At 39.6% G+C, this 15153-nt stretch overlaps 1 protein-coding gene across 1 annotated transcript; it reads right to left on the bottom strand.

Annotated features, from left to right (window-relative positions):
- Positions 1 to 1636: 1636 nt before the first annotated feature.
- On the bottom strand, positions 1637 to 1963 carry LOC148800681 (uncharacterized). The gene has a single exon (XM_088903820.1). It carries the CDS (start codon positions 1961 to 1963, stop codon positions 1637 to 1639), a length of 327 nt encoding a protein of 108 aa, XP_088759946.1.
- Between the last annotated feature and the right edge of the window lie 13190 nt (positions 1964 to 15153).

Raw genomic sequence — 15153 nt, 5'->3', positions numbered from 1 at the left:
TAAACTGGAGATCGAATTGGCAAGGTAGGCGGCAACATGAAGGAGGCGGCAAGAAAGAATTCTACAGGGTTGCTTGGTTCTTTCTTCTGTGATTTCAGCACTCAAGAGGATGTGAATATGTGTCTTCTAAAGGCTGCCGCCCCTTCCTTCTTTTGTAACCCTAAAGGATCAGCTCCTAATACAATTAGGAGTTGCTGATCCACATCATATTTGGATCAGACATCCCATTAGGTGATAAGGATAAACCCTTATCTTATCTATAGATTAGATCAGCCTTCTCCTAATCTCATTAGGAGGTTTCTAGATCTGATTCACATTCAGATCTGGACTCTCTGAGTGGATAGGGTTAAGACCCTATCCTATCTGCTAATCCATCTCAAAATTCACCCCATATTTAACTAATTAAATAGCCTAGTTCGAAATGGGCTTTAGGCCCATTAAGGTCCAATGCTTACTTATACTTCCTAACTGCTGCCCAGTTGGGCTTCCTTGTATGCCGTGGGACCCAAGCATTGATCTACACATCAACCACATGGGTTCAGCCCAGCCTTTGTTACAAGGCCTGGCCGAATACACTATTATGGACAGTGCACCCCCTGAAACCCATCAAATGGGCTCTATGGGCCCAACAATTACCCTAAGTGGTCCCTGGGCCAAGCCACCTTGTAACACCCAGGGACTGTGGCCAGATGCAAGATTAGCCCATCAGGTATTATCCTCAATGGTCTTACACTCAACTTCTCAGCCCATAATGATCATACACTGCCCGACAAGAGAGGACCTCTCCCTCGGCTGCAAGGAACAGTGTTGCACTCTCTACTTATATGGATCCTGGGAATTAAAACCTTTTGCAAACATTTTAGAAACCATAATATATATACTTTTATATCTCATATAAAATATATTTTGCAAACAAATCTCAACGATTGAAATCAGCTACCGACAGTCTTGGTTTCCATCAGAGAGAGTGCACCCCCATTCATTACCTTTGTCCGACAAAGGGGCTGATCCTGTCACTATGATCACCCACTCAAATGAATTCTCAGACTGTCCCAACATACCTAGGTTTTGACCCCCGCTATGGATCTCACTGATTGGTACATCAAAGACAGCCCAATTTGACACCTAGTGCAGTATCATAATCGAGTCTAGGGGTCGGGTGTAACTTTCCAGTTTTGCCCATTAATCTCCAAGGTCCAGGGCAACACTGGAAATCTAGTCCGGTTCAAAGGTTCAATTGATCCTACACTGCATGTGCCTAGGGTCTCACCCTGGTAGCTGAGACAGGCCACCCCAACCGACTTGGTGGCACCACAGTGTCAGCCTTGTCAAGATAGGTCTCCCAGACCGACCCATTGGCTGTAAACATTCTAAACTAACACGAGTCTCATTAAGCATCCAGTTTAAGGGTATTACACAAAAACATACCAAGCGAACATGAATCAAATATGTACTTTTATTCATTTACAATAAACTCATAATGTACATCATTCTGATTGAAGCTAAGGGCATACAAAAACTGTCCAACAGCTGCAACAATTTCCTGCAATTTAGAAATCAAGGTTAACTCCTCTTTCTCAGGATGATTAGTAATGGAAATTCCGAATCCCTCCTTCCCACCATGTTCAAAAACTTCCTATGCTAAAGAATCAATCACATCAATAGAATAAACATGATTATCATCACTAGGATATTTCATGGCATCATAAATATTAAAGTTGATAATCTCACCATCAAATTCCATGGTAAGTGTCCCCTTATGCACATCGATTTTAGTCTTACATGTCTTAAGAAATGGTCTTCCCAACAAAATTGGAGTTGAATTGGAAGAATTTTCTTCTTCCATATCAATCACATAAAAATCAGCAGGAAAGACCAAATCATTGACTTGAACCAACACGTCCTCCAAAACCCCCTTCGGATATGTAGTGGATCGATCAGCAAGTTGTAGAATCACACCCATTTCTTTCAATGGTCCATGGTTCAAAGTTGTGTAGATAAAACGGGGCATGACATTTATTGAAGCTCCTAAATCTAACATTTCTCTTTCAATCTTAACGTTTCCTATCTTACAAGGGATAGTAAACATACCTTGGTCCTTGCATTTAGGAGGTAATTTCTTTTAGAGGATTGCTGAAACATTCTCCCCTATTTGGACTTCTCATCACCCTTCAGCTTTTTCTTAGTAGTACATAACTCCTTGAGAAATTTAGCATAGCGAGGTACTTGCTTAGTTGCATCAAGGGGGGGAATATTTACCTCAACTTTGTGAAATGTCTTAAGAATATCCTTCTCTTGCTCTTCTTTCTTGGATTTTGCAAATCGGCTAGGAAAAGGTGGAGTTGTCACTATGGCTTGGGGTTGTTTACTACTTGGATCTTTCAGTTGTGTGTCTTGAGTTTGGGGTGGTAATGCTTCCTTTTCAATTTCTCCTTCAATCGCACTCTTGGGTACTTCATTTCTAGGCTTTTTCAGCTCCTTTCTGCTTCTTAGAGTAATTGCACTAGCATTTTGCTTAGGGTTAATTATGGTCTATGAGGGTAGTTTTCCTGATCCTTGAGATTCCAATCAACTCACAGCAGTTGCCAATTGGCTCACTTGATTCTCTAGGTTTTGGATGGGGGGATTAGGTGTGATGTTTTATTAATAGCAGCAGTTTTTCTTTATTAATTGCAGTAGTCTTTTCTTTTGAATTTCTCTGTTCTAGGCAAAGTAGAATTTTTGCAGAAATTGTGTGAACTATGCTCGGTACTAATAGTGTTAATCTTTTTGAGAGTCAATGAAAGAATGCTACTCTTGCTATTTTTAGGATGTATCAAGTTAAAGGAATTTAGGGTGAATTTACTAAGTTGTAATTTAAAGTGCATAAATTTAGGAAGTCAATTTGATGTGTATGATACTTTTGAGATGCAGATTAATGGGTAGTTCGGCAAGGTAGCTGATGAATGAAATTACATTTACTCCTTTGGATGCTACTCATTGCAACTGTAATGGAAGTCACCTTATTTAATTCTGAGACATGATTTAAGGTCAATTAAATTAAAATGTGTCTACTCCAATGTTTTTGGTTGCTTAGTAACCGGGAATCTTCATCACAAATGTCGATTTTTGTGTAAAACGATGACTGAGAATAAGAGTATGCAAAGCATTCTAAGTTTATTATATGTTGAGTAACCAGTTGCATTCATCACTCACATTTGTATTTGCGTCAAAAGACATATTAATAATAGGAAAGAATAAAATGCCCCACAAGTGGTGTATTGAAAAGCTTAAGTGTGGGGGTTCTTGCAAAAAAAAAAAAGAAGAGAAAAAGGCTGACCTTCAAGATCTCATTCCTCGTGCAAGTAATATAGTAAGGAGTACAGAATCGTTTTCACGAGGAATGAATTATTTAGCCACCTATTAATTTCTTCTCAACTTGTTTAAAGCAATAATCAATTGGGTTGCAAATTAAGGAATTTACACTAGCGCTACTGATTAAGGAAATTAAATGACAAAAACAAGAACTTGAATGAAATCAATAACAAAGTTGCTAGGGTTTAATCCTATCACGATCATCAAGATTCAATACTAATAAAATCTCATGAGGGCTGTTATATTCCAAGGTGTTTGCTAAAAGCATTAGTCGATCTTTCTCAAGAGTCGATTAGCTAAACCTATGTTTAATTAAATGGAATTATAATCAAGGAATTCCCATTCTCTCAATTGAAATTCTCTTTGCATAAACACAAGCTGTTAATACACCTATAAGGAAATCCTACCAACAAATGATATCTCTACCTAATTATTGGCCGAACAAGTGTTATTAGTTCCACCTCGATTATCATCTCTTGATGCATAATCTTGATTAAAGAACAAATCATTGGTGATCAATCAATGATAAGTAATCAACACAAATAACACAATATAGCAAGAACCTCATCGATTTTACTAATGACTGAAAATCAATGCATGATCAAGTATTAATCCCTAACAATAGAAACCTACCCACTCATGATGTAATTAAAAACAAGCAAACTACCCTAATTAATTTTGGATCAAACCACTCTTAATGATAAGAGAAGTCACTGCATACAAGAATTGACAGAACCGATTCAGCAATCAAATCTTTAAGCTCTCCGACTGAGCTGAAGTCAGTCTTGGGTTGGTGAAACCCTAATTTATGAGCAACCTCTCTTGAGCGCAGCCCACCCTATCTCTGAATGACAAATCCTATATCTCTATCAGAATTTTATTCACCAAAGATGCATTAAGAACAAGAATTCGTAGGTCATCAATTCAGGTATGAATGATTGCCAACCGAATCATGCAATTTATCTCTAAAATGCATTCAGTCCATTTCTTGATTAGATGATCTAATTACCTAACACTTTCTCAAGCAATTAAAGTAATCACAGATGCAAGAACAATTAGGCCAAGATTGTTCTAAAAATTAAAACCCTAATCAAGAATCCCAAGAACAAATCATACTCAGTCGGATCTGCCTAAGTTTAATTACAAAACAGGATTAAAGCTCATCATGGTTCGCATAAAAAGGAAGAAAGAAGAAAGATTCAATAGAGAAACCTCAAGAACCCTAATTGAAACTAGGTTACCAAACTGCAGAACCAAAGAGGAAGACACTTAAGATCTTTGCGTCAGTCTTCGATCTCCTTGTTGTGATTCTCCTTCAGTTCGCACTCAGCAGCCTCCTCCTCTCCCTAGCAGCCTTCTTCTTTAATTTTCTTTCAGGGCTTGAACCCCTATCTCCTCTTTTTATATCCTTCTCTTCAGATAAAACTCTGTTCTCGTGTAAGTGGGAAAGTGGTGAATTACCGGATGAAAACTTGCAGGCTAAGGAATTGCTCCAGCACGTCAACAGTCCGGTTGCAGATAATTCGGGCCTGATTTTGTCCTTGATTCAATCTGTATCTATCAAAACTCAAAAAATGAAAGTTGTAAAACTTTTCCTTATATTTCTAACGCATCTTGAATCATCTCAATCGGAGTCCGAATGGGAGAGTTATGCCAAATCGAACTTTTCCTTATCTTACCTTATTAGCCTTGTTTTCCACTTAATGCCTCCTTTCCTGTCCTAAATCGAAATATAAGAATAATGAGTCCATTTAGGCACTAAATAAGTATAAAAGATTACATATTAAGGGATGAAAATATGATGATTTTCATTGTCATCAAATCCCCCCACACTTGAACTGTTACTTGTCCCCAAGTAACAAAGACACAAGTAAAGCAAAATCTTTGCAAAAGATTCAAATTAAACACAACTATGCTCGGTTCACTATGTTAATCACAGGAGTCTCACTAATGCACTGCCCATGTTTTAATTAAGATCACACAAGTCAACTAAATCCAAGATAAATCACTGACTCACAATGTAAATTCAAGAAAATTCAAGAGACATCAATATGAGTATATGACACTTTATAAACGCTTCATAATAAGCAACTCAACTAGATTGTCAACAAAAGAAATTACAAATGCAAATTCAAATGCCATAGATTTAACCAACTAAATAGCATAGAGTCACCAACCAGCACATGAGATCTTGAAGGTCAACATTTTTCTCTTCTTCTTTTTTATCGCAAGAACCCCCACACTTAAGCTTTTCAATACACCACTTGTGGGGCATTTTATTCTTTCCTAAGTTATTAATATGTCTTTTGACACAAATACAAACGTGGGTGACGAATGCACCTGGTTACTCAACATATAATAAACTTAGAATGCTTTGCATACTCTTATTCTAAGTCGCCGTTTTATGCGAAAATTGACATTTGTGATGAAGATTTCCGGTTACTAAGCAACCAAAAACATTGGAGTAGACACATTTTAATTTAATTGACCATAATTCATGTCTCAGAATTAAATAAGGTGAGTTCCATTACAGTTGCAATGAATAGCATCCAAAGGAGTAAATGTAATTTCATTCATCAGCTACCTTGTCAAACTACCCATTAATCCGCATCTAGAATTAAATACTTTTGTATATAGTGATGAGCAAGGTTGTTTCCATAGAGATTGGGTTGATTTATTTCCAAGAAAACGAAGTAGAGGGTTGTTATAAAGATAAGGAAAATAACATAAAATAAAATAAAGGTTTATTCGATAGAAGGCAGCACCCGGTTGAAGGGATAAGTTCAGCCTTGATTCTTACAATTGATCATCGATGCAAGGATGAATTCAGATGCTTATGAGTAAATTGGTTATAGCTACTAACAAGCTCTAATAGCCAATCTCTACTTGTATTTTCGGCAATCAAAATAAGCTCTTTGATTGCTTCTCTTATTAATAGACAGCCTAAACAAGCTCTTAGGATTTAATCTATTAATAGCGTTAAGAATTAGAGAGACCCAATTCTATTCAACGAACACACAAGTTCGATTCATTTAAACCAGATCATATATTTTCATAACATGAACCGAAAACTTGTCCATGATCGGTTTATGTTATTTGCCACAAAGATTAAATCTAAAAAACATATATGAGTTTGATGATGTAATCGGCAATAGGTTATTTTATTGATTGAACAATGGATCCTGTTGCTCAATCAATAAAATAATCTTACACAAAAAATCACAGAAAATATATAATTACTCATAAACAATGTATTGAAATAAAATCAATTAAATCTCACAATTTTGTAGAACCAAAGCTTCCTTAACATTCAACTAGAAAATAAAAGGTAATCACACTTCATGGAGAGATCGCAGCTTCCAGATGAAGAGGACGTATTCTGCTTCCTTCCTTCACTCCTTGATTCCTTGACTGAGTGATTTCGGTTGCTAGTCTGCCCCCCTTTATAAAGCCTTAGGGGGAGGGGTTGTTTCCAGCACCTCTTAGGAGTTCTTTCTCAAATAGAAGTCCAATTTCCTAATGGGATAATGCTTATTTCAGATCTAATATATTCTTATCTCTAAATTGGAATTCTAGCTAAGATGGACTTTGACTTTTTTTTACAAGTACAACAAGAAATGGACTCTAGAAACTCTTGGTGATTCACGCCTCCAACTCGGCCAAATCCTACTAGGATTGATGGGGCCCACTTCTTGCATGCTGAAAGCATGCTGGTCTTCTCCCAACGTGCTGGGGCTATGCTGCAAGCTCCTTTCAGCTTTCTTTCCCAAATTGTGATTTTCTAAATAAAACAGAATAAAATCCATTAATTAATTTAATAATTAAAAAAGAAAAATACAAATAATATGGAAATTATGCACACTATCAAACACATGGCAAAAACCTGTCAATGCTCCTTAATGACCGACAGCGAATCCAATATTCCCTTTTCTAGTAGAAAACAAACACTTTTTGCTACTTCCTTTTAGGATCTTGGGATGCTTCCCTATAAATAGGGACCCCCCCCCTACAATGAGATTTATTCATTCAACCACTGATTAACCCTATCATTGGAGTCCCTGCTCAAGCCGTCTCTTCACTCCCTCTACCCTAACCCCTTTGGTTGATTCCCTGCTCTCGGTCTTCCTTTGTCCTTAAGGAGACCATCTCCACCTAGCCTGGCCATCATGTTACTTACATTAGAATCTCTGTAAATCCTTGACCACAGCAGATGGCAACCTGTAGGATGATAGACAATGAACTTTCCATTAAGAATCAAGAAGTTCAAGATCTTCTAGGGCAATATGGTGCAAGGTTGGGAACATCCACAACGTATTACCCACAAGGAAGGCCCTAGCAATCCCTGGCATGCTCACAACCCTAGGGGGGCTTCAGCGACATCAGATACAATTCTTATCTAACCTACAAACGCGGATGCTCTGTTGGACCTATAAATGCTACAACCATAAACAAAATAAAACTGAACACTCACTCCAACTATAGATAGATTACTTCCCATAAGGGGCCTCAAGTAGTCCCCTAATAAGGTAACCATAATTTATCACAAAGCAAGCAAAAATAAAGTCCAAAAATTGAACCCTTGTGACCATTTGCGAGCCTTGTACAGTGGCAATGAAATTCCTTCTTATGCAACCATTTACATAAGCTGCGATCCCTATAAGGTCGCCCATGAAGAGCCTCCCCTTCTTAAAGCACGACAATCCTCGATCATTGTGAAGGTAGCAAAGCTGTGTTTCATTCCAAAGCAATACAAGGTAAATCTTTTGCACTTGATGATACCTTGAATATGGGAGTAACACTTTGTTTGATCTACGATAAAGCTCCGTATGTTTGTGCTAATACATGATTGTGATGGAATCTAACGGGTGCCCAACACTAAAATACCTGAATTTTATTATTTTTTATGTTACCTGAACATCTATCTCCAATTAGACGCCTACAACTTTTCACTAACATTTAACACTTGCGCTAAGCTTTCCAATTGAAAGCACACGCGATTTCCCTTTTATGGCAGTTCGCAATTAAAGGCTGATTATACCCACAATGGTATTCAATTATGATTAACTTCTAGAATGCTTACAAAAAGTACTTGTTTATGACAGAGTCCACAAATTCCTGAATTTTAATGATTAGATTTTACTACGATTCGACATTTAGAAGCACTTGGATACAATAATGCAAGTTGCGATAAATGATAACAAACCATGCGATAAAAGTGAAAAAAAATGGAAGCACTTGGATACAATAATGCATCTATTCCTTTACAAAAAATGACCTATGAAATGAGTGATTACAAGCATTTACAAAAAAGCCCACTCTTTCCTCATCGCAACTATGCTCTCTAGAGCTGGCCAACGCGCTTCAAAGTCCCACAAATCTTCCACCCTGTTTCACATTTGGCCACTATCTTCCATTGACGGCCACACTCTTCCATGAGGGCTTCCAACTTCTCAATAGCCCTCACAAGATTGGCCTCAACTACTTTAAGGAAAAAGCATATGTCTTTCAATGACTAACCAAAAATGAACTGTGATCTTCCAAGGCCAGCCCTCCAGAATGCATGGGCAATCAAGATAACTTGCTCCTCAATCTGCTTCATGTGGAAACCGATGGTAGAAAAGCACAAGGAAGTCTTCAGCCATTGGGCAAAACCAAGCCACGACAACTGGTTACAGGGCCGATTCATGACATCGTTCATCGAAGGAAGCTTAGTAGGAGGTAGGCAACCACCCTGAATGACAGTCGCCGAAAACTTCACCGTAGATTTTGACACCAAGTATTTGTCATTCGTGACCCAAGGGGCCTACACCAGTCTTGCTATAGTACTCATCACACAATAATCCCTCGACTGGTGATGCCACCGCAAAATCCACGGCCTCAACCTCGAGCTCAACCTCTAGATAAATAGGTGAAGGGATGAGACATCCATCATATGGATGACCGAACCCTGCAGGTAGGTTGGGCGAAATTTAAAAATTTCTCTCTCTCCCATGTGGGAATCACATTCCCTGTTTTAGAAAATCTACATTTTCAAGGATCAATCTTGAACCTAAACCAAACCAGATTTGAAACCAAAAGGTAAGAGAGGGATATACTAGATACAGAGTAGCAGTAACTCCCAATGAAGGTAATCACGCCCAAAGAAATCTCCAAAGACTGCTCCCACTGAAGATGACACAATGTAGGATGGAGCAGAATCAGTAGTGTTCTTCCCAAGAACCGAATCCTTCAGCAAGAATTCGATGGAGGCTTTGAGCACGACTTCAGATCAGCCTTTCTCCAAAGACTGATATCAAGAACCTTTCTTGATCGCTCCTACGGTGGAGATCGAACTGGCAATGGTGGCAACAGGAGGAGGGCGCAAGTGCAGAAGATGGCGCAGTCTTATTGTAGTTGTCTTCTCTCTTTCTATTACCTGAGATCTGATTTTATGTTTTTTTTTTTTTTTTTTTTTTTTTGTAGAATGGTTCACCCCCTCCTCCTTTTATAGCCTTAAAGAGAGCTCCTAATCTCATTAGGAGTTTCCTAATCCAAATCTGCATTTGGATCAGGAGTTCTCTTTAAGAGATAAGGATAAACCCTTATCTTATCTATAGATTAGATCAGCCCTCCTAATCTCATTAGGAACTTTCTAGATCCAAATCTCTATTTGGATCTAGACTCTCTGAGTGGATAGGGATAACTCCCTATCCTATCTGTTGATCTCAATCCCAGATCCGCCCCTTCTTTAACTAATCCAATTAGACCAGTTCGAATTGGGCTTTCGGCCCATTAAGTCCATGTGCTCACTAACCTTCCAAACTGCTGCCCAGTTGGGTTTCCTTGTATGGTGTGGGACCCAAACATTGATCTACACATCAGCCACATGGGTTCAGCCTAGCCTCTGTTACAAGGCCTGGTCGAATTCACTATTATGGGCAGTGAACCCCTGAGCCATCACCATGGACTCTTAATGGGCCCAACACTTATACTAAGTGGTCCCTAGGCCAAGCCACCTTATAAAAACCTAGGGACTGTGGGCAGATGCAAGATTAGCTCATTAGGTATTACCCTCAATGGTCTTACACTTAACCTCTCAACCCATAATGATCAAACACTGCCCGACAATAGAGGACCTCTCCCTCGGCTGCAAGGAACAGTGTTGCACTCTCTACTCACATGGATCCCGGGAATTAAAACCTTTTGCAAACATATTGAAACCAAAATATATATATGTATATCCATTTATAAATATATTTTTCAATACAAATTTCAACGAGTGAAATTGGTTGCCAGCAGTCTTGGCTTCCATCAGAGAGAGTGCATCCCCGATCATTACCTTTGTCCGACAAAGGGGCTGATCCTGTCACTATGATCACCCACTCAGATGAATTCTCAGACTGTCCCGACATACCTAGGTTTTGACCCCCTCTAAGGATCTCATTGATTGGCATATCAAATACAACCCAATCCGACACCTAGTAAAGTATCATAATCGAGTCTAGGGGTCAGGTGTAACTTTCCAGTTTTGCCCATCAATCTCCAAGGTCCAGGGTAATACTGGAAATTTGGTCCGGTTCAGGGTTTCAAGTAAACCTACACTGCATGTACCTCGGGTCTCACCCTGGCAACTGAGGCAGGCTACCCCAACCAACTTGGTGGCACATCAGTGTCAGCCTTGGCAGGATAAATCTCCCCAGACTTATCCAATGGCTGTGAACATTCTAAACTAACACGAGTCTCATATGTGTCTAGTTTAAGGGTATTACACAAAAATACACCATAATAACATGAATCAAATATGTACTTTATTCATTTACATTAAATGTCATAAGGTACATCATTCTGATTGGAGCTAAGGGCATACATTGTCTAACAATAGGCATACTGACCCCCACAATATTAGCAGGTATAGTTTCCTCCTAATGAGGAACTTCAAGCTCTCGGGCCTGGACAGGTTCATGGGCTGACTCAGCACAACTCTCCCTCGGTGTTGTGGTAGTAACTTGTTCTCCCTGTACCATAGTACTGATAACTTTGTACTTTGATGCCTTAGCGAGCGTCATTTTAGGGATACCTAGGCCTTAAAGTAGTCAAAATGTGCCCTTTTCCCAGTTAAATTCAATATTGTGACATCTAAGGGTTCTTGTGCAAATCCTGGGAAAACTGGGGATGTTTTAGGGCTTGAATGAAATTTTTGGGAAGTTGGTGTGAATTCCAATTGAGAGAGGGGGTATTTTTGTGAAAAAATAAGTACAGGATGGCACCTCCTATCTGCCAAACCCAGATATGCACCCCTCCTATTGTATTAGTATACTCCATTCTCCTTAGTAAACCCTAGGGCACCTCCCCACTCATTCTTTTCACCTCTTACAAACGCTAGCCACCCCTAATTGCTAAATCTCCACCCTCCAATCTCTCCTAACCTCTAATCTCAACCTTCCAAGCCTTAGCAACCTCTCATACCCTTAGATCTCTCCCTAAATAGCATCCTAGCCTTACACCTCACTCCTTAAACCTCAACCAATCACCTTAGGGTGCCACATCACACTGACCAATCACCTTTCTCCAGCTATAGGCACCCAAATCTGCACCATCCATTCTGGGCGCCCAAATCTTAGCCCTACATAATATTGGGTGCCCTCTCCTCCTCTTTTCAGCCTTAGGATCTCCTTAGAACAATTCTAACCCTCCATTCTCAAACCCTAGGGCATCCATATTTTTGCATAAGCCCAAGAGCTGCCCATCTCTTCCTCTCTATTCCTAGTTATGTCCACTCTTCTCTATAAAAATGACCCAAGGAGCCCTTGAGAAGGGGTTGGTCAATTCACCCAATTCACAAGACTAAGGTTTCTAGAGGAGTTGAAGGGTTGTAAAAGGGAAGGGCGCCCAGTTCCAGCCAATCTACAACTACCGCCACTGGATTTGATCAGCCATCCCTTTTGTTTTCTTTATTTTCTTTTAGGTTGGATCCTACCCCTAGATAAGACAGAAGGCTGTTCTTGAGAAGTTCATGTTAGACAGTGTATGCCCTTAGCACCAATCAGATTGATGTACATTATGACATTTATTGTAAATGAATATAAAGTACATATTTGATTCATGTTATTGTGGTGTGTTTCTGTGTAATACCCTTAAATTGGACACATATGAAACTTGTGTTAGTTTAGAATGTTCACAGTCGTTGGATAAGTTTGGGGAGATTTATCCTGCCGAGGCTGACACTGATGTGCCACCAAGTGTTGGGGTGGCTTGTCTCAGCTGCCAGGGTGAGACCCGAGGTACATGCAATGTAGGTTTACTTGAAACCTTGAACTGGACCAGATTTCCAGTATTGCCCTGGACCTTGGAGATTGATGGGAAAAACTGGAAAGTTACACCTGACCCCTAGAATCAATTATGATACTGCACTAGGTGTCGGATTGGGCTATCTTTGATATGCCAATAAGTGAGATCCTTAGAAGGGGTCAAAACCTGGGTATGTTCGGACAGTCCGAGAATTCATCTGAGTGGGTGATCATAGTGACAGGATCAGCCCCTTTGTCAGACAAAGGTAATGATCGGGAATGCACTCTTTCTGATGGAAACTAAGACTGTCGGCAGCCGATTTCAATCGTTGAAATTTGTTTTTTGCAAAATATATTTATATACGGATATACATATATATTATGGTTTCAAAATGTTTGCAAAAGGTTTTAATTCCCAAGATCCATGTGAGTAGAGAGTGCAGCACTGTTCCTTGCAGCCGAGGGAGAGGTCCTCTCTTGTCGGGCAGTGTTTGATCATTATGACCATTGAGGGTAATACCTGATGGGCTAATCTTGCATCTTCCCACAGTCCCTGGGTTTTTATAAGGTGGCTTGGCCCAGGGACCACTTAGTGTAAGTGTTGGGCCCATTAAGAGCCCATGTGATGGGCTCAGGGGGTTCACTGTCCATAACAGTGTATTCGGTCAGGCTTTGTATCAAAGGCTGGGCTGAACCCATGTGGCTGATGTGTAGATCAATGTTTGGGTCTCACGCCAAACAAAGAAGCCCAACTGGGCATCAGTTTGGAAGGCCACTGAGCACATAAGACTTATTGGGCCTAAAGCCCATTTCGAATTAGTTTAGTTAGACTAATTAAAGAGGGGCGCATCTGGGATTGGATCAGCAGATAGGATAGGGATACCCTATCCACTCAGAGAGTCTAGATTCAAATAAGGATTTGAATCTAGAAACCTCCTAATGAGATTAGGAGAGAGTTGATCTAATCTGCAGATTAGATGAGGACTTATCCTTATCTTTTAAAGAGAACTTCTTATCCAAATACATATTTTGATTAGGAAACTCCTAATGAGATTAGGAGCTATTTTTAAGTCTTTAAAAGGAGGAGGGGACGAACAATTCAGTTCATCCTAGAAACATCCAAGAATCCAGAGATCAGATCTCAGAACACACAGAGAGAAGACAGCAACATTGTGACTGCACCATCTTCTCCCTGCGTTCTCCTCCAGTTTCCGCCTGCTGCCAGTTCGATCTCCAGTTTTGTAGGAGTGATCATGAACAGTTCTTGATATCAGCCTTTGGAGAAAGGCTGATCCGAAATCATGCTCACAGCCTCCATCGAATTCTTGCTGAAGGGTTCGGTTCTTGGAAGAACACTTTTGATTCTGCTCCACCCTACACTGTGTCATTTTCAGTGGAAGTAGTCTTTGGAGATTTTCTTTGGGCGTGAACACGTTTGTATCAGGTATATGCCTCTCCTACTTTTGGTTTCAGATTTGGTTCGGTTTAGGGTTCAAGGTTGATCCTTGAAAATGCTGATTTTCTAAAACAGGGAATGTGATTCCCAAATGGGAGAGAGAAATTTTTTGAAATTTCACCCTACCTTCCTACAGGGTTCGGCCATCCATATGATGGATCTCTCATCCCTTCAGTTCAAGGGTAGAGGAAGAGGAGAACGCCCAGGCAAGAGAAGGGGCTCCTGCTTGCAGTTCGCCTAGCCACTACTACCACCTCTGGATCCGGATCCCAACTAGTTTCCCATAGTTTTAGATTTACTTTTTACACGTGTTTCTATTTTTCGTTCTTTAATTTTCAGTTTTTAGTTTATTTCCGCAATTTATTTTTATCAAATTTAATTTTTTTCTTCCTTTTTGTAGACCTGAAACTCGGCCAGGTAAGACGAAAGGCCCAGCTCGAGGAGTTTGAGGGTCAAAGAATAGATCCGGAGATTGCTACCTCTGACCGAGTTGCAAATTTTTTAATTAGTTTTTTTATTTCTGTTATTTATTTATTTTTCTGAAATTTTTACTTTCAGCATTGTTAGAATTTTATTTTAATGGATTGCAGTTCAGCTAATTAAATTTTGTGTTTCTTCAATCTCAAATCTCGTTATTTTGTCCGGATTGAAGTACGTAACAATTTTTCCCTCTCTTCCCTGTTGATACAACCCCTTTCTCACCACTAACTGCATTTTCTAGTTATTTTGAGAATCGGAAAATTTATAAATATCAAAACTGGTGTTTCGAAGTGGTTAACGACACGCTTCAGGACACACCAAGTAGACAGTGTAGCGCCATTGGTGCCAGCATTTTCAGAATCTTCCTAGCTCTGATTAGGGGGCTGTGATGATCTAAGCTCTTGCATTAGTCGCCTGATAATAGGCGAGACCTGCATGGTGGAAGGGTCAACATCGAATGGTACCTACAATGAGATAAAATACAAACAGTCAACGTGACAAGCCTAAATGCGAAACAACATATATATTAGTAAAATAAATTTACACATACCTCTTTGCCTACAACAGGAACTTTTGAAGCCTCCACATCAAGTTGAG

Source organism: Nelumbo nucifera, chromosome 4, assembly GCF_055504915.1.
Source record: "Nelumbo nucifera cultivar China Antique chromosome 4, China Antique-T2T, whole genome shotgun sequence".
In the NCBI taxonomy this organism is placed as follows: domain Eukaryota; kingdom Viridiplantae; phylum Streptophyta; class Magnoliopsida; order Proteales; family Nelumbonaceae; genus Nelumbo; species Nelumbo nucifera.
This window is presented reverse-complemented; position numbering and strand designations above follow the sequence as displayed.

Coding starts and splice junctions, on each gene's coding strand:
- LOC148800681 (XM_088903820.1), bottom strand. CDS start 1,963: ATGGGTGTGATTCTACAACTTGCTGATCGATCCACTACATATCCGAAG.